General features: G+C 44.2%; 1 protein-coding gene across 1 annotated transcript in view; it reads left to right on the top strand.

Moving 5' to 3' along the window:
• Nucleotides 1-20,379, top strand: part of TESMIN (testis expressed metallothionein like protein) — a 41,272-nt gene that overhangs the window by 10,967 nt on the left and 9,926 nt on the right. Inside the window, exon 5 of the mRNA XM_069565623.1 lies at nucleotides 2,789-2,883. Within this exon, the coding sequence (XP_069421724.1) occupies nucleotides 2,789-2,883 (95 nt within the window). The remainder of the gene's footprint in view (nucleotides 1-2,788; nucleotides 2,884-20,379) is intronic.

Genomic DNA, 20,379 nt, shown 5'->3' with positions numbered 1-20,379 from the left:
TAGGGTATTATTGTCTCTTGAACTTTCAATTGTTTAAGTTTGAATTACTCAGAAAGCATATTTATCCTCTGTTTTACAATCAGTGGTTAAACCAAGTATCCAACACCTTCACCCCGTGTTAGGCGGTGGCAGTTAGACTGGGAGCGAGTCTAAAACCTGCTTCTCTGCCGGCTCTGTGAGACAACCTGGCCCTTCCCGTGGCCTCTGGACCCCGGCTCTGCCCCATTTGCTGAATGTGTCCTTTGTGGTCCTGACATCCATCAGCACGTACTCCTCACTTGGTCTAGAATATTTATTTCCCACCTTTGTCCACATCAGGAAAATGCTCTTTAGTTTAAAATACTTTTATGATTACACCATAATGTGCATAGATTAAATATAAGACAAATGCACTCTTTTCCTGAAGTCTTGATGTAAAATGTCCCCTCTCCAGAAGAGCCTTCCGTACGTCCCCAGTGTAGACGGCCCCTCACTGCCACAGTACCTGTTTGACTCTCTGCACACAGGTACTGTCTTGTGTTCTTCAGTTTGTTTGTTTGCCTGTATCCACCCACAGGAATACAAGCTCCATAGAGCAGAGATCTTGCAATTCTTGGTTATATCTGTGGACTGAGGGCTGGGGCAAAGCTAACATGTATCAGGCCTTCATAGAGGGTGGCCTTCAATAGGGCAGCATGCCTGAGCACTTGGGTTACATCAGTGAGCCAGTGTTCAGTGAACCCCCTAAAACAAATCAAAGCAGAACAGATGACTGCCCTCCCCCCCCGCAGTTTACACTTCAGTGTGGGAGACAGACAATAAGCGAACCTAGTAAATAAATAAATTATACTGCATGCTAGGAGAGCAGAGGAGGGGCACTGGAGGCGGGGGTTTGGGGAGGAGGAAGGCAGGTGGCAAGCACGGTGGTCAGTGTTGGCGCCACTGAGAAGGTGACACTCAAGCGAAGTCTAGAGAGGAAGAGGTGAGCCATGTGACTGTCATGTGGAAGAGCCTTTCAGGCACGGGGCAGAGCACGCAGAGTATGGGTCCAGCAGGCTGTGGAGACAGTCAGGAGGCCGACGGGGCAGGGGTGGAGCAAGCGAGGGGAGAGCAGGAGGAAGCGGAATGCGACAGAATTCATCTTACTTAAAAGACATCTCTTTTTCTCTGCTTTACTTTGAGGCTAAATAAATAAGCAAAAGAGAAAGGGAGAAATTATATTGGGTTTATTCTGAGAATCGTCTCAACCTCAAGAACTGTGAAATCACTTCCTCAAAAGAAGGCAAAAGTCCAGAGAAGTCTACTCCTCATGGACTGCCACGAGGAGATGCGGGCCCAATAATTGGGTGTCTGGGTGACTGTAAAGGAAACAGTTGCAGTCACTGGTGAACACTTCCCTCTGGCAAAGCCGGGGAGAGGAACACAGAGCCTCCCAGCTCTCGCAAGACCCACGGGGGTGGTTCTGGTGGTGACTCCCCTGTGAGACTGTGGTGGGGATTTGTAATGAACGAGTTGGACCCTGGGTGGTTTCTCAGTGTCTTCAGGCCCCATCAGGGAATGATTACACACAATGATAAAAGAAGCAGAAGAGAGAAAAGGAAGATAGATAAATTGTGTTTTCCCAAGATCATGCTTCTTTTTTTTTGGCTGCACTGAGTGGCTTGTGGGATTTTAGTTTCCTGAAAGCGAAGTCGCTCAGTCGTGTCTGACTCTTTGCGACCCCATGGACTGCAGCCCACCAGGCTCCTCCGTCCATGGGATTCGCCAGGCAAGAGTACTGGAGTGGGGTGCCATTTCCTTCTCCAGGGGATCTTCCCAACCTAGGGATCGAACTCGGGTCTCCCACATTGTAGGCAGACGCTTTACCATCTGAGCCACCAAGGAAGTTCCCTGACCAGGACTCAAACCCAGGTCTTTAGCAGTGAAAGTACAGAGTCCTAACCACCAGACTGCCAGGAAATTCCAAAACTGTGTTTCTTAAATAAAGCTTATTTTTAAATTTGAAGTTTTCAGGGAGGAAGGGACAGGATAGGATGTTTGTGTATACACAAATAATTTCAAAATCTAAACTTATTCAACAGTTGAAATTTCTTCAAGCTTCTTTTAAGATAATAAAGGTCAGTGTTGCTTTTGCTACCCTCTCCTTTCCCTGTAAGCCATGTGAATGGATAACATACAATAAAAGAGCGTGAGAACCAAGAAGGCAAAGGACATGGGTACTGCAGAGTAGGACACTGGTTTTGAATTTGTTAAAACTGATTACAAAATTTTTTATGATTAGATGAAAAAGTAATGGTTGCCAATGAGATTTCAAATGTCAAGATCTCTTGTGTTATACTAAGAACATAATAATAATTAAAGAACATGTTTAGTTTATAGAAATATGTTATTGAATTTATTTCCGAATTTGTAGTTCATAAAAGTGAAAAAGACGTCCATTGTAGTAACACTGGGCAACCGACTGACAGCCCTATGAGCTGCTTGTCAACTGGTAGATGGCTTGGCCCTGAATCCTTGGCCTGCCTCAGTCTTTGACCACAGTCAGGCTTTCTCGCCCCAGGGCATCCTGTGGTCTGGTGGGTGAGGTGACTGGGGCTGGACTCCTCTCCCTTCTACTGAAACCCTTGGCTGGAACCTGCTCAGGTGTTAGCAGAACCATGGTGATAACAAGGCCTGGATGTTGTTGTAAAGGGATCGTGGTATAAACCTCCAGAAGAAAATCACTTTTGTCTGTACCTGGGGGGGGAGGTATAATAAACTTTAAAAATGTATACTAATTCAAATTATGCTTGCCTTTGACTTTACACAGCTTGACAGTGGAGCCTTACCATCTGCAATCAGCGGGCCTGCTTTCCCCTCAGGATCAACTCTTCCAGGACCACCACCAAAAATAACTTTGGCTGGGTAAGAATTAAAAGCAACTGCCACTGTAATGTAAGAGTTTAAGAGGCTCTGGGGAACGTTTGTGATTTTCTTCTGAGTTTAAAGTCAGCTTCACCTGCAAACCTTCACGACTTCTAAAAGAGGACTCCGCGTTCAGCAGGGCACTAACAGTACCGCTGTGAGTGTCTGGTTTGCGGTTGCTTGAAAGCCTGGTCTGTAATCTCCATTTACTTACACTCTCTGCCCACTGCCCAGTATCAGTGTTTCGGAGGTTTGCTGCCGATCCCAGCTGTCTTGAGAGCACATCGGCTTAAACCGGGCTGCTCTGTTTCTTTTTTGCTGCCATCAGCACAGGCGATGGTGTGGCAGTCACTTAACGCTGACCGCAGTCTCCGTGCCTCTATGGCAGCCTCTGCCCGCTGCCTTTGCTCACGTTCGATGACAGGGTCCAAGGGTCCAAGGCACATGGTCTACAGGTGGACATGGCTGCGCTTCTCTGGGACCTTGTCTGGACATTTTAAAATCATGTCTATAACTGTAACTAATTAAACTAACCAAGCTGGTTGAAACTTTCTTGAGTTCACACTCACGTGCTATCAGTGAATAGAGCAGCCCTCTTTGTTCATGGAGCCATTTAGTTGGTTATGGAGGGCCACCTCTTCCTGCCTCCAGAAGTTGGGGCACACAGCCTAATGAAAAAGTACATTTGAGGGCCTGAAAGAAGTCAGGCCAGCAATTTAGGAAATGTGGGCTGGTCTCTAGTGCCCCCAGCCTCCCGCAGTGTCTGCCTTTAGGCACATCTTCACTGTGACTTTGATGAGGGTGAGGAGAGCCTTCGGGGCCGTGTGAGAGGCTTAGCTGAGCCGCTAGGTGGAGTTCTGGTGGCCCGGTGGGATGCAGTCAACACAGACCTCTGCGTCGTCGCTGGAGAATGTCAGTTGCTCGCATGATTTGCTGCTTCGGTCGTAGCAGTTGGTCGTGGAGCTGGTTGTAATTCTGTGCCACCTCAGTTGTTGACTCTCATCTAATTTGACTGACTAAGACTACGGCAGCCATTCTCCTGGCTTCACTATCTTGGCATGATGGGTCAGCGGTTGCTGTTTGACTGGTTCTGTAATCATGGCTCCTAATGTTTGTGGACAAAACTCTGTGAGCAGCTTCTAGATTTGCTGATGGGATTACCTCTTTGGTGATGCCATATGACCCAGGATTTTCAGATTCTGAGGATACGCACTTTACCTTGCTTGCAGTCTGGGAGCATCCAGCCCATGGTTTTGCACGCTGTGTGCTCTAGCCTGTTACCGGATCCACGGGCATTTGGTGCTTCCAGTGCTCTCTTTCAGGTGTGGCTCTCGTAGTCGAGTGCCGTTTGGCGTTTCTCTGTATTGCAGCTGATGCGCTTTCCCACAGGAGCAGCAACGAGGGAACTCATTCAGCGCATTCCCCTTATTCCCACCCTCCCCCGCCTTCTTCCCGGTCTCTAAAGGTTTTCTGTGTTGCGAAGTAATTATGCAGGCCATAAAATATTTTTCTATTATAAATGATGTGCCAGGAAGGTTTGCCAGGAACAACATGAGCTTTGTTTTTGTATTTTTTGCTGCAAATAATTACTTGATTTGATGTCATGCCACTGAATCACCCAGATGATCATTATCTCTACATCCACAGCACTGATGGCATACTGGACTCTCTACCAACTTGGTATTGTTGGTGAGGAAGCTGTCAGAAAACCATTTGCTGGCTGTTTCATTCTGTATGAGTTCCCAACCATGACTAATTTGCTAGACCTCTTTAGATGCTTTGTTAGGCTTTTTTTTTTTTTTTAACTTTCACCAGACCGCAAGGTTAACCTAGGTGCAAAGACATGAGAAAGGATGTTCTGTCAGCCCATATGGTGTAAACGTCCTGAGATAGATGACTTAGATGCAGGCCAGCTTGAGCCTTACAGCAAGCAGTCCATATGGGTGAATTGACTCAGTCACCATTCTTGGCATATAGGTGGTGAACTGGCTGACTTATTAAGTAGCTTATCATATGAATAAAAATTCATGTCCTGTCACTCTGCACGGCTTTAACAATCAAATTGTCCATCAGACGTCACTGTGAATTCTGATGTGTCCCTGATGTCTTTATTTTTGGTAACATACTGAAAATTATAAAATTCATGAGTCTGCTTCTCTGGAAATTTTTTCCTAAAGATGAGGTCATATCTCACTGTGGTACAGTTTGTTTATAATGCTTTTCTGAGGCAGAGTTGTCCAGATCTGCTCTAGCCCTTTAATTTTCAGGTTGGCATGGAAGAGTAGTCAAATATTATTAATATTAGAGCCATGGAAGTTTTTTTTTTTTCCAGTTTAATCCACTGCAATGAACTTGTCCCTTTACTGTCTCTTCAGGCACTCTTTGCTCATCCCTGATGTGGTGTCTTTGCTTGTGCTGTTATTTCAACTGAAACATCCTTTTGATGAATAACAAAAAAACTTCACACCCTTGAAAGTCAATGTCAAGTTCTACTTCTTTCAGGAGTAGTTTGTTTTGTTTTTTTCATCTCTATTAAACTGTCCTCAAATTTTATATCATTTATAATCTATATCATATAATTTGATAGTTGATTATATAATATCTTTTGTTCTCTGATTTTTCAATTGTATATAGCTCATGTCCAAATTATTTGGTGGATTCCTCTAGAAAAGGCAATGTAAATTATAAGATATGTGTATATATGTATATTTTGGTATTTCCCTGAAGCACTTATGACAGTCCAGCCACAAAGTGATCTCATAGTCAGTGCCTGCTGGCACCTTCCTGCACTGTAGATACTCACTGAACTGTGCTCTCTCCTTCCACAATCACGGCAGGTCACCACTGGAGTGTCTCCATGGGCCCCTACTCCATTTTTAAAGAGAAGAGTTTTGGTTCCTCTGGACAGGTCGTGCCAGGCCACACCATGCCCCATTTTAGAGGCAAGGCCGAGGGCAAGAGTGGTGAAGTGGGTGCCCGTGTCCCCCTCCTCTGAGCAGCCCACCTCTGATCCAGGTTGGGGGACCAGGGGTAGTGTAGCCAGACCTGACACGTGCAGGCACCCGTGAGGATAGAAGGCTGCCCCTCTCCTCTCTATGAAGGGGAAAACTAGACTAGATGAAGAATCAGTTAGTAAAGACTCAACAACATAGTGTGGGGAGATGGTCTTAAAAGTGGGAGACACCTCCAGAAGAAGCAACACACAGTAGCTCAGCCAGGAGTCAGGGACCGTTTACAACCAACGAGAGAGGACAGGGCTCCTGAAACAGAAACGGCCCGTGAGAAGAGAGGCGGAGGCCTGATGAGGGAAGCTTCCAGAGCATGGGGCGGGGGCCTGAGCTGACGTTAGACTGACCTCCCCTGACTGAAGACAGCTGTGTGTGTGAAGGCGCAGCGCACGGCAGAGGGTGGCTCCTGTGCTCCGCAGGATGCCAGGGAGCTGTCAGCAAGACTGTGTGCCGAGCACTGCCATAGCTCCTGAGACCAAGACCAAGATGTGGTCTTAGAAGCAGCCAGTGCTACAGAGGCAACGCCTATACACACAGTCTCGGGGAGCAGGAGGCTGAACTCGAGGGCCACGGGCCCAGGGATGGAGAGCCCCGATCACAGCTGGTGTTTGGGCGTGCGTGCTCCTGCTCAACCCCGAGATCTACCCGCCGTCTCACAGTGCCGACATCCCAAGTCCCCTCAGGCAGCAGTGCTTCTGAGCAGCACTTGGGACCCTGCCCGTCTCTTAACCCGCAGTCGTCCTCAGGTTTAGTAGCGTCCAGCACACATTCACCTCTCCCGTTTGGACGGCCCTGAAAATGGCTTCTGGGCTAATCCCCAAAGGAGCAGTTAGGAGGGCAGTCCCCGATACCCACATGATAACATTCAAAACATATTTGATACTAGTGGTGATACTAGTCAGCTCTAACACAGCGGACGACGGTTTATCTGTTGTTTCTTTATTCTCTTCATTAGTGTTCTGATTTGAAAAATACAAAAATAAACATCTATCTGGTGTGGGGAGCCACACACAGTAGAGGTTTAAACAGATCCATGGAAGAAGCTTGGGGAAGGTCCAAGGCCCCAGTGGTATGAAATACCTCTCCCTCCTCTGCTCCCCAAAACTGTGTGTGTCATAGTTGTAAAGAGCCAGCCTGCCAGTGCAGGAGACATAGAGATACAGGTTCAGTCTCTGGGTTGGGAAGATCCCCTGGAGAAGAGCATGGCAACCCACTCCAGTATCCTTGCCTGGAGAATCCCGTGAACAGAGGAGCCTGATGGGCTACAGTTCATGTGGTCATGAAGAGTCGGACATGACCGAGTGACTAACGCTTTCGCTTTCACTTTCCCTGGGGCCTGTGCCCTCGAGTTTGGCCATCTGCTCCCTGACACTATGTGTGCGGGCTTGGGGAGGGGGCAGCAACAGGGTCTCTGGGTGTGCAGCTGGACCTGGCCAGGCCTGCTCCTCACATTGTGAATTTGCATACCACTCCACCTTGTGATCTGGCACTGATAAATGATACCTATAACTCTCTGGTGTTGAGATTTTCAGTCTTTGTTCAAAAACACCAGCTGCTTAGCTAATTCTCTTTTTAAAGAGTAATGATCTGAATACATTTTCTTTTTTAATCTTTATAGAGTAACTCTTAGTTCATTGGACACAAAGTCTAAAAAGCCATGTAACTGTACCAAATCCCAGTGTCTGAAATTGTAAGTAATCGCAAATCCTTCATTATTAAGTAGAAATAAGGTTGTTTAGAAGTCAGTAAGTGGAGCACGGTCCAGGCAAACATGAACGGCTAGTAGTGTACATGCTACAGTTAAGACTCAACAGCCGTGTCCTCACGCTCCTTGTAAACCAGAGCGACGAGAAACAGCGCTTAGTGCCTAAGCCTGGTTGGGGTCTTTCGGTATTATCTTGACCAACTAACTTAGTAAAAGACTCTGCCTGCGCCTCAAGTGGTGTGATTTTCTTGGATTTTGGTTTACATTCTCCAGCCCCTCCAACAAGTGCTAAACACTGCATTCTTGTTGAGCATTAACTGTAACATTTCCGCATCTTAGTTTTTAAAAGCTGGATGAATCGGTTTACTCTATATTGAATTCTTCTCAGAACAATTCTCCCCCAGGGATACCAGCTCCTGGGAGGCTCAGTCGGGGGGGTGGTAGGGCAGGCTGTGAAGCAGAATCCGGGCTGGGGTGGACTGTGTGGCTGGAGTAGGAGGTGGACCGGTCACCATGACTGGTGGCACCGTGCCCTTGAGCTCCCATCCCCCCCTGTCATGTAGAGATTCATTCGTGCAGTCTGTCTGCTCTCAGCTTCTGCCCTGAGTGCCCGCCTAGCTCTAAGTTATGTGATGGAAGGGGAGAATACCGCCTTGTGCCGATGTCTAACAACCCTAACCACTGTCTCCACATGGTTTTTCCATTGCAGAGCTCCTGCTGAAGCCACTGAGAGCTCCATTGATGGGACAGTGATATGGGGGTGCAAGTGGGTAAAAATCCAGAAGTCTGTGAAACTTGGTTCACAAAACAAAACTGAACAAACAAATTGATTAAGTTAATGTTAAAATCTAGGGTTGGCTGTATGTAAATACTGAGTTGTCTTTGGTTTAGTCTGTGAATGCAAGTCCTATACCTCTCTGAATGTTGGACACACCATGAGACTACTGATCAGGAACTCTAAAAATGCAGCTGGGTGAGGAGGAAGGAGGACAGAGGGAAAAGCCTGGACCATGTGACACTGTCAAGCCAGAGTGGCCAGCCCAGATGGAAACTTCTGATGTGGTAGAGGACGAGGTGGAAGAGACTAGAGTGGACAGAGCTGGGGGGTGAAGGGGTTCCTGTGGACAAGGGCTGCCATGCTGCCGGCTGGGTCGGCCACTGAGTTGCCCATGAACCACCCATGAAGCCTAGAGCAAGGTGTACACCGACTGGGGACAGAGTGAGGCGGCTCTTAAGGACTTGGAAATAAGATGTCTCTAAGAAGGGTTTTTCCATGATCCAGTGGATGTTGGCAATTTGATCTCTGGTTCCTTTGCCTTTTCTAAAACCAGCTTGAACATCTGGAAGTTCATAGTTCACGTATTACTGAAGCCTGGCTTGGAGAATTTTGAGCATTACTTTACTAGCGTGTGAGATGAGTACAATTGTGTGGTAGTTTGAGCATTCTTGGGCATTGTCTTTCTTTGGGACTGGAATGAAAACTGACTATGCCAAAGCCTTTGACTGTGTGGATCACAATAAACTGTGGAAAATTCTGAAAGAGATGGGAATACCAGACCACCTGACCTGCCTCTTGAGAAACCTGTATGCAGGTCAGGAAGCAACAGTTAGAACTGGACATGGAACAACAGACTGGTTGCAAATAGGAAGAGGAGTACGTCAAGGCTGTATATTGCCACCCTGCTTATTTAACTTATATGCAGAGCACATCATGAGAAATGCTGAGCTGGAAGAAACACAAGCTATAATCAAGATTGCCGGGAGAAATATCAATAACCTCAGATATGCAGATGACACCACCCTTATGGCAGAAAGTGAAGAGGAGCTAAAAAGCCTCCTGATGAAAGTGAAAGAGGAGAGTGAAAAAGTTGGCTTAAAGCTCAACATTCAGAAAACGAAGATCATGGCATCTGGTCCCATCACTTCATGGGAAATAGATGGGGAAACAGTGGAAGCAGTGTCAGACTTTATGTTTTGGGCTCCAAAATCACTTCAGATGGTGACTGCAGCCATGAAATTAAAAGACACTTACTCCTTGGAAGGAAAGTTATGACCAACCTAGATAGAATATTGAAAAGCAGAGACATTACTTTGCCAACAAAGGTCCATCTAGTCAAGGCTATGGTTTTTCCAGTAGTCATGTATGGATGTGAGTGTTGGACTGTGAAGAAAGCTGAGCGCTGAAGAATTGATGCTTTTGAACTGTGGTGTTGGAGAAGACTCTTGAGAATCCCTTTGACTTCAAGGAGATCCAACCAGTCCATCCTAAAGGAGATCAGTCCTGGGTGTTCATTGAAAGGACTGATGCTAAAGCTGAAACTCCAATACTTTGGCGTCCTCATGTGAAGAGTTGATTCATTGGAAAAGACCCTGATGCTGGGAGGGATTGGGGGCAGGAGGAGAAGGGGATGACAGAGGATGAGATGGCTGGATGGCATCACTGACTCGATGGACATGAATTTGAGTAAATTCCGGGAGTTGGTGATGGACAGGGAGGCCTGGCGTGCTGCGATTCATGGGGTTGCAAAGAGTCGGACACGACTGAACTGAACTGAACTGAACTGAAGAAGGGTTAGTGAATAGTGAAGTCACTCAGTCGTGTCTGACTCTTTGCAATTCCATGGACTGTAGGCTCCTCTGTGCATGGGATTTTCCAGGCAATAGTCTTGGAGTGAATTGCCATTTCCTTCTCCAGGGGATCTTCCCAACCCAGGGATCAAACCCGGTCTCCCGCATTGTAGACAGATGCTTTACTGTCTGAGCCACCAAGCTGAAGTGAAGAAGGGTTACTTATTGATTACTTCATAATGGAAAGGCCCAAGAAATAGCTTCTTGCCTAGAAGCAGCTTTCCAGATTAATCGGTGACTAACGTGCTAAGGAAAGATTTTATCATCACAAGGGGGCTTGGTCAGCATTGGAACAAATGAAAAGGAGGTTCAGAGTGTTTGTGGTGCTGTCCCGGGAAGGTGTTGTGTCTGGGGGCTGCGGGGGCCGCCTACTCCAGAGAAGTGGGGTGCCGCGCACAGGGGCTGTGCGGCCCTCCCAGTGTGTGCTGTCTCTGCACCTCTAAACTCACGCGCATCTCCGATGAGCTTGCTTCCTCAGTAGCAGCATCCTGAGAAGCAGGGGCCCTGAATAAAGGCTGGGAACATGATAGGCACCAGAGGGGATGTTGTTTCCACCAAAACTTAACACATAGCACTCTGAACAGTTCATCTTTGGTTGGTTGGTATCAGTCTACCGCTGAGAAAGCAATTATCTCCAGAAATACTGCTCTTGGAAAGGCTAGAGATGGGCATATTCAGCCCAGTGGGCCTTCTTGGTGAGATCTGTGCCCTTGTGCCGGGGGCAACACCACTCTGTGTCTCCGTGTGCCACAGGTACCCGTCCTGATGCCAGTCAGGGGTGGATTCAGCACTGTGGCTCCACTAGCAAGCGTGGCATCGGCACCAGTCGTAGCTCTTAGCCTCCTTTAGCTTTTCACTCCCCGCAGCTAAGTCATGTTCAAAGCAGTGCAATCTAATTTTCTTGGAGTCTATTTGTCCCACGTTGTTGGGAATCTCTCTTGGATAAATGTTAAGAGGGATTACTACTAACTGGCCATTAGTAAAGAGAAAACCACATTATGGTATTTTTTAAAAATCCGAGTGATGCATACATGTGGGTAAAAATCAGTAAGTATATCTGAATACAATGGAGAGAACTGCATCATAATCCGCACCCCTCCCCCCTCGGCAGACTTCTCCCTAGAGGCCGCCACTTCAGTGACTTCTGTGTTCAGGCTTTTCGTACTTTGCCTCCAAGTCTGGAAAGATTATCTGCTGCCATCTTGCTGTGGGAGAGGAGGGGACACTCTACACTCAGCCCCCTCGGCTAGAGCCACCGTTTTCAGTTCCTTTGCTGTTTACCCTTGAAACTCAAAAACCTTATACTTCAAAATTTTTTTTTTATTGTTGTTCAAAAGTTTTAAAGTGTTTGTAGCCAGGGATATGCTAGGATGCCAATGAACAAAGAATATATCATCTCAAGTCTTTTCAAGCACTACAACTAAAATTTTAGGATATAATGTGCCTGCGGGAAGTGAATGTACCACAGAGCATCTTGGGTATTTTCTTGAATAGTACTGTCACTTTCTCGTTAAGGGACAGAGTGAGACCACCCACAGAGGGTTGGAACGTTGCTGTCTGCCAGCACTGAAGCAGTCTGTACCTCGAGGACAGTGTCTTTAACAGATGATGCATGGTGTGTCATAGCCAAGAGAGGGGCCACAAACCTCAGGTGAGGGCTGTAGACGTGGTTTCCTGGGCAGTGGCGAGAGTGGACTAAAGAAGGAGGACAATACAAACGCCTCCTGCAAGAATACCCAGACTGTGGACAGCACTGGTGAGACAGCATGAGCTCTTAGGAATGCGGCACGCCCTGAGACACCATCACCCGCTCTCGCTCATCAACCTGCAGGCAGCTGGATTTTCTTCCACTGAAGACTGGAACCCTTATGTCCGTCCCAACTGACCCACCAAGTGGAGGAGCCTGAGACCAGAGAGGGAGATGCTTTTCCAACTCTCATCTTGCGGTTGCCATTATAGCTGTTACCAGTGGGGCAGATCAGTCTAAGCTTCTTAGGAGGAAAAGTGATTCTGCTTAGAGGGGAGCCCACAGAGGTAACAGAAGGGAGTGGAATTTGGGTTGAGGGCCAAGGTATACGTCCTGGCCCTAGACATGGGTTTTTGACCCTGTCTGACCCTTGTTCTAACCCTGAGAGAGAACGTGTGCATGATTGAAAGTCTCATGGTGAGGAGGTCTGTGTCTTACTTACAGCTCTACCTCCAGCGTCCAGCGCAAGGCTGATGTCTACTGGGCACTTAATACACACGGCAGAAAATGAGCAGTGGCTTTTGTTGAACAGAAGTTTTCAATTTAATATAGTCAAAATTGTCATGTGTCTTTTTTGTTACTGCCTTTATGTGCCTTGTTTAAGAAATCTGGCCATATCCCAAGGTTAAATGATATGCCATTAGACTATTTATAAAAGTTTAAAGGGTTGCTTTTTGTCATTGAGGCCTTAATGCACCTGGAATTTACTTTTGTGAATGGAAGTAGGTAGAAATTAATTTTTATCACATGTACAGTTGATTTTATAGCACCATTTATTGTAAAACCCTAGTATGGTCACCCATCCATATGGTCTGCCAGCCATCCCCTGTCAGCGGTCAGAGTTTGAAGTACACATGTGGGTCTGGTTTTGGGTTCTTAATCCGGCTCCCTGCAAGGGTCCCACTTCTTAGTTGCAATGACTCATCTGTGAATTGCCTTCATCTTTGTATTTAAGCAATCATCTTGTCTGTAAAGTGTCTTTGATGGTGCCTTTCCCATCCTTTCCTTTTCCTTGCCTTGTGGTCTTAGCTAGGACCTCTGCAGCTGGTGTGGGCTACTGCCTTGCTCCCGATTTTCACAGGAACACTTCTAAAATTCCCTTACCTAAATTTTATTCCCTGAATAAGATATTTGCTGTAGGTTTTTGAGAAATGCTCTATAGTACGCAGAGGACGTGCCTAGACGCTGTAACAGACTCTGAACAACAAGCAGGGCTCTTGTGGAGGCTGGTCGGTGTCAGTGCCTCCGCCTCCTCCAGCAGCCGTCCTGCCATCCTCGAGTGACTCCGTTGTGTGGCCAAGAGGGCTGCCCCAGCCGCCGGCTCGCCTTCCAGCCATGGGGAGAGGAAAGAGCAGGGTAAAGGCACACTCCCTACCTTCTAAGGCACAATCCGTGATCGCCACAGCCGCTTCCACCCAACGTCCCTTGGCCAGAACCTAGTCGTGTGCTCAGACCATGTAGTGTAGGAAGCTGGGAAGAGAAGCGGAGTCAACCACATTCTCAGCTAGAGCTGTGGCAAGGGGCAGAGTGAGGGGGCGTGCGGGCTGTTTTCTGCTGCATGCCCGCCTCAAACTCAGAAAGTGTCCTTCTGTGTATGCCTGGGTTCCTAAGTGGCTTTCTTTTTTAATTCTTAATATAAATGAGTGGTGAATTTTACAAAGCCTTTTTGCCTGCATTCTTTTAAATGATCAGATTGTTTTCCTCTTTTAATCTTACAGTTTGATCTATGATAACATTTTCTAATGGTCATCCACCCTCCGTAGGCCAGAGATTAAACCCGATTTGATCATGATGTATTGATTTTATCTTTCATGTGCACCGCTAGATTTAGTTTTCAATATTTTATTAGGATCTTTGTGTCTTTTTCATGAGTGAGATAGATCTGTAGTTTTCCTTTCTCATATTTTCTTTGTTTGAAATTGCTATTAGTGCTGAATTGCCTAATAAAATGCATTAGCAGTCTTCCCAATTCCCACTGGACCCTCTTTTTCTCTAGCCTCTGGAAAAGTTGGGCAAGATAGGATTTATTAGTTCTTTGAAGTTTGATTAAACTTTGTGCATAAAGCTGTTTGATTTAATGTCTGGGATTTGGAGTGGGGGTAAGAGATGGAGGACTCATTCACTTTCTTTACAACCTGTTGCCGTCTCCAAGTTTGTGTTTCTTCTTGAGTCCATTTTATTTTATATTTTCTTGAAGATTATTGATTATTATTATTGACATTTTCAAGTCTCAGTATATCTCTGTTCATATACTCTTTTTTTATTTTTAAAAATTATCTATCTGTAGTTAGAGCTGTACATTTTTCTAATTTTAATTTCTACTATTGTTTGTTGTATCTTTTCTTCTCCTTGATCAGTCTCATGAGAGATTCGTCTGTTTTGTCAGTCATTTCAGAGCAGCAACTTTTGGCTTTATTGATTTTCTTGCCTATATTCCTGTTTTAAAACATTACTTCGTACTCTTTACTCTTTTCTCCCTCATATACTCTTTTCTCCCTCATATAATAATTATTACAATGCACGCCTGCATGCCCAGTCATGTGACTCTGTGACCCCCATGGACCAAACTGCCAGGCACCTCTGTCCGTGGAATTTTCCAGACAAGAATACTGGTGTGGGTTGCCATTTCCTTCTCCAGGGGATCTTGCTGACCCAGGGATCTAACCTGAGTCTCTTGAGTCTCCTGCGTCAATAAGTGGGTTCTTTACAACTGTGCCACCTGGGAAGCCCATTTTCTCCCCCTTACCTTTATCATTTTATTCCCTTGTTTTAATAGTTTTTTGTGTTAAATGCTTATTTATTTCGATCTTTTTTTTGGAAATGCATTTAAAGCCGTAAATTGCTCTGTGTACTGCTTTACTGCACCCTCCAGGAGCTATGTGTTACTTCCATTGTCATTCACTCAGAACGTGTTGTAATTTTCATTGTAATGTTCTCTTCACTGCATGAATTATTTAGGTGTACATTTCAAAGTATCCAGATATATGTGTATGCATATACGTGTATGTATCTGTGTATATATATTTTTAAGCAACATTTTATTGTCAATTTCTATGTTTAATTATAATGTGATGAGATAATATGGTTTGTATGATAGCAATACTTTGAAATTAATGAAGATTGCCTTATGACAATGTGTGGTCAATTTTTAGTATATTCTATATTAACTTAAAAATGTATATTCTCTATTTGTTAGATGCATTTACTATCCACTAGTTCAAGTTTGTTAGTTTTGTTTTTTAAATCTGCTAAATCCTTATTAAATTTTGTGTGATTTATCTGTTTTTTATAAAAGTTCATTAAGACGTCTCATTATGATTGTGAATTTGCTTATTTTTTCCTTATAATCCCGTTTTAGTTTATATACTTTGAGCCTATAGTGAAAGGTGTACAGATTCATGACTGGTGTATCTTTTTTGTGAATTATTCCATTAACTGTTAAGTGTGACTCTGTATCCTAGTGCTTTTTGCTTTATATTCTTTTTTTGTGTGTTACTGTTACTACACCATATTTTCTTTGGTGCTCCTAACATCCTTCTATGTTCATACTTTGTGTGGTAGTGTTTTAGGTGTGTCTTCTGTCATCTAAATATAGTTGGGTTTTTATTTTGTTTTATTTACTTATTGTATTCCATGCCACACAGTGACCAGGGTTCGAACCCACCAGTGACCAGGGTTTGACCAGGGTTTGAACCTCCTGCAGTGGAAGTACAGAATCTTAGCCATTGGACTTCCAGAGAAGTCCTATAGTTGGGTTTTTAAAAAGCAAATCTAATAATCCATGTTTCAATAGACTTTAAAATCTATTTGCATTCTTTGTCTCATTATTGACATATGTGGACTTATTTGTATCACAAATAAGTCTCATAAATTTTTTTTGAAGTCTTAAAATTTATTTCTTTTCTTTCCCAAAATGGCAGCATTTCACATGTGCAATCTGCACCTTGCTTTTTTAAAATCGTGGTAAAATATGCAAAACGTAAAATTTACCATTTTAACCATTCTTAAGTACACAATCCAGTGGCATTAACTGTACTCATGATGTTGAGCAACCATCACCATTACCCATTTCTGGAACCCTTTTGTCATCTCAGATAGAAAGGTTGTTCCCATTAAATAGGTTTCTGTTGCCCCTAACCCCTGGCAAACCTCCGTCCTACCTTCTGTCTCTTAGTTTTCCTGTTCCAGGCACCTCATATAGGTGGATTCATACAGTATTGCGCTTTGGGGTCTGGCTTTTTTCACTAACATAATATTTTCAGGGTTCATCCATGTTGAAGCATGTATTAGTACTTTATTCCTTTTCCAGGTTGATTAATATCCCACTGTATCATAGACCACATTTGTTTATCCACTGATTGTTTGTCCATCATCTGTTGATAGACACCTGGGCTGCTTCTGCCTTTGACTACTGTGCACAGTGGGTGTGCACGTGTCCGTCTGAGTTCTTGCTTTCACTCTGTGGGGTATATACCTAGAAGTAGAATTGCTGAATTATATGGTAACTTTTTATTTGACTTTTTGAGGAAACACATTACTGGTTTTCACAATGACTATACCATTTTATATTCCCACCAGAAATACAGAGTACCACTTTTGTGTTTTCTGATTTCTGTTTTTTCCTTGCTTCCTTTTGCCTGATATATGTTTTAAAAAACTAATGGCAAAGTGGAGGAAGTTGAAGACTTCCTTCAGATAGATAGGAGACTATCACAACAGCATAGACAAAAATGATGATGACCTGAACTAGGGCAGAGATGGCAGGATGAGGAAAAACCCACAGATTTAAGGGACATTTCAAACTGTATGTAAAGAGACATATACATTTTCCACTCTTATTTATTCATTCCACAAATATTTTTGATTCCTGTGATTTCAGGGATACAGAAAACAGAAATTAACAAGATAAGTTATGGTCCCTGTCGTCTCAACACTCACAGTCCAGCTGGGGAGACAGACATGAATATAACAGAGATCACATACACAGAGATCATGGTGGATGTGTGGCAAAGGAACAGCAATGGGCAGAGGGTAATGGGGGAACTGACCAAGTATAGCAGCCAGGAAGATTTTCCTGAGGAAGGGAAGGGTTTGGGATGAGAAGGAGTTAATCAGGAGTTAATGAGGCAGAGGTGGATTCAAAGAGGGTCAGTAAGAGCATTCTAGGCAGAGGAAATAGTAGGTACAAAGGCCAAGTGGCAAGAGAGAGAGGGCATCAGGTTCTGGGAACAGAAAGGAGGCCAGTGCCATTTGCGTAATATTGTTCATTATACCAAAATATACAAAATAATCTGAATGTTCAGTTTAAGGGGAATGATTAATCTATAGTGATGTTACTATAGAGTGGGATACAGTGCAGTCATTACAGTGGTGTAAATCTATTTAATGTAATATTAACGTTCATGTTGATAAGTAATAAAAGCAAGCTGTCATACTGATTACTGACTTTGATACATAGTAAAGTCATATTGAAACTGTATAGAATATGATCTTGTTTTTATTTATGTATTATATGCAACCAAACAGCATGTAGTTATTGACAACATGCATAGTTTATACAGAAAAACTCTGAAATATATTCACCAAATGGTCATCTCTAGGGAGCAGGATTCTGAATTATTTTATTTTTTTCTTTTTATTTATATTCTAAAAAGCTACAACAAATGTTATTTTCTTGTATCAAGAATACAATTAGCAAAGACATTTCTGAGCCAGAGTCAGAAGACTTGGTAACCTCTTGGATATGAGAAAAGAGAGGAAGGCAGTCATCAGAAATGACTCAGGGTCATGTCACTGGGTGGATGATGACACCACAAATGCAGAGAGACTGCAGCAAGAGCAGGGTGAAGGCTGAAGGTGAAGGTCAAAACCTGAGGTGCAGACACCCTAAGCTGAAGGTGGGAATGTCTGATAGGCAGCAGGGAAGTGGTTCTGGAGCCTGATCGTGTCACACACTGCTGTGAGGTGAATGCAGTGCAGGGGCCCTTGCACTTTCTGGTTAAGGAGGCTGTTGACCCCCTTTGAGAGTTAGAGGGAGGCAGAAGATGGTCCGAGGGTAGTAGGTTAAAGAATGAATGGGGATGAGGAAGGATGAGCAGCAAGTGAGGAAACCCTTTCATGATGTTTGGGAAAGAAGAAAATGAGACTTTGGTGACACAGATTTACAAATCTTCTACATAAAGTTTTTTTTTTTTTTTTTTTTTTTTTTTTTTTAATTTTTAGTTTTTTATTTTTTAAATTTTAAAATCTTTAATTCTTACATGCATTCCCAAACATGAACATAAAGTTTTTTAAAAAGAAAGTGAAAGTCGCTCAGTCATGTCCAACTCTTTGCAGGCCTATTCTCCGGGCCAGTAGTGGGTAGCTGTTCCCTTCTCCACGGGATCTTCCCAAGCCAGGGATTGAACCCAGGTCTCCCACATTGCAGGTGGTTCTTTACGAGTTGAGCCACCAGGGAAGCCCAAGAATACTGGAGTGGGTAGCCTATCCCTCCTCCAGGGGATCTTCCTGGACCAGGAATCGAACTGGGGTCTCCTGCATAGCAGGCAGATTCTTTACCAACTGAGCTACCAGGGAAGCCCAAAGTTTTAAAAAGTAGTCAATAAATAAAATCACCCAGCAAAGTGTGTAGAGCAAGAAAAGAAATGTGCCCAGCTTGGATCTCAGTCACTAAACATAGCTTGACTAGGTATAAAATTCTAGATTGTCAGTTTCTCCTCTCCATGCTATAAAAATATTGTTCTACTGTTTTCCATTATTTCTAACACAAAGTCAGTGGTCAGTCTAGGTAATGTCTTTTCTCTCTGGAGTTTTACAATTTTCTTTTTATCTTTGATTTTTCTTTTTATTTGTTTTTTTGAGGGTCATTAGTTTTCTGAAATCTGACGACCCACAACTGGAAAGCACAGGTATCCTCACTCCAAGTATAATTCTCTTCTGTTTCTCTTTTCTGCCCTGTAATGCTTATCAGACATGTGTTACCCCCTAACTAGGGACCATTTCACTTCATCTCTCCCGTATTTCTAACTTCTTTGTCATTTTATGCTGAATCTGGATCTAACTCTTTATCTTTCAGTTTATCCTTTCTGACTTTTAATTGTTGCTTTTATCCAGGTCATATGTACATAGTTTAAAGAGCCAAATAGGGAATTCCCTGACTGTCCAGTGGTTAGGATGCAGCATTTGCACTGCCGAGGGCATGGGTTTGAGTCCTGGTCAGTCCATGGTGTCGCTAAGAGTCAGACAAGACTGAGCAACTTCACTTTCACTTTTCACTTTCATGCATTGGAGAAGGAAATGGCAACCCACTCCAGTGTTCTTGCTTGGAGAATCCCAGGGGCGGGGGAGCCTGGTGGGCTGCTGTCTATGGGGTCGCACAGAGTCAGACAAAACTGAAGCAACTCAGCAGCAGCAGCAGCAGCAGCAGCAGCAGCAGCAGCAGCAGGGAACTAAGATCCTGAAAGCTGTGTGGCTCAGTGAAAAAAAGAAAAGTCTAATAATTATACAAGGTTTATGACAAAAAATGTAGTTCCTGATAATTGTTCCTTATTTTCTGATCTCCAGATGCTTTCAGCCCCTTAACCAAATCATTTAGTATTTGCCTCCATAAATCTAAATAACATGCCTGTATTGCTGCTTATGGCTTTTCAGTTTCGGCATGATCTCTTGTTTTTGTTCCATGAAAGATGTGGATTTAGCTGTTTCCTCTTCTTACTCACACCTAACCCCCTCCCAACGTGCACGTGGCCTGTTCCCAGACACCAGATGTACTTTGTTAGATCAGTAGTGTTTTTATGACTATGAAAACACATCTGAGGCTTGATTAATGTTCTCCCTCAATTTCTTTCTCTTCTCCCTCACGTTAATACTTAGTTCTTAAATGTATCTAACACTAACTTAACCCTTAACTCTCCTCTGCTTGTCTAACTGCTTTCTCAACACATGCGAACACACTAGCTATTCAGTGACTTGGTCTGAAGGAAGCCTTTCCTGTAGCTGTCAAGGTTCTGCTCCTGAGGGGCTGGTTCTCAGCCCTAGGTACAGTTCTCCTTATGGACCCTCCTTCCAGCATCGGTCCCAGGGCTTCCTTTGCTTCTTCCTCATGTCTGACCCCTGGCTCCTGAACAACATTATCTTCCTCATTCTTGATTGACTGCATTGTTTTCAGGCAGCATGTCCTCCAGCAGCTTCCCAAGCAAGAGTGATGGAAGAGAGCGTTTTCAGACTGTGCTTGTCTGAAAGCATCATGGCTGGCCTCACACTAAGATGATCACTTTGGATGGATGGTAGGGTTTTCAACTTCAACTAATTAAGTTTTCCTTTAGGATTTGGAAGGCTTTGCTGCATTTTCTTCTAGTTTCTGGTGTTGTTATGAAATTTTTTCTCACCCTTTGTATGAAACCTGTATT

The sequence above is a fragment of the Ovis canadensis genome, chromosome 21, assembly GCF_042477335.2.
Source record: "Ovis canadensis isolate MfBH-ARS-UI-01 breed Bighorn chromosome 21, ARS-UI_OviCan_v2, whole genome shotgun sequence".
Classification (NCBI taxonomy): domain Eukaryota; kingdom Metazoa; phylum Chordata; class Mammalia; order Artiodactyla; family Bovidae; genus Ovis; species Ovis canadensis.
This window is presented reverse-complemented; position numbering and strand designations above follow the sequence as displayed.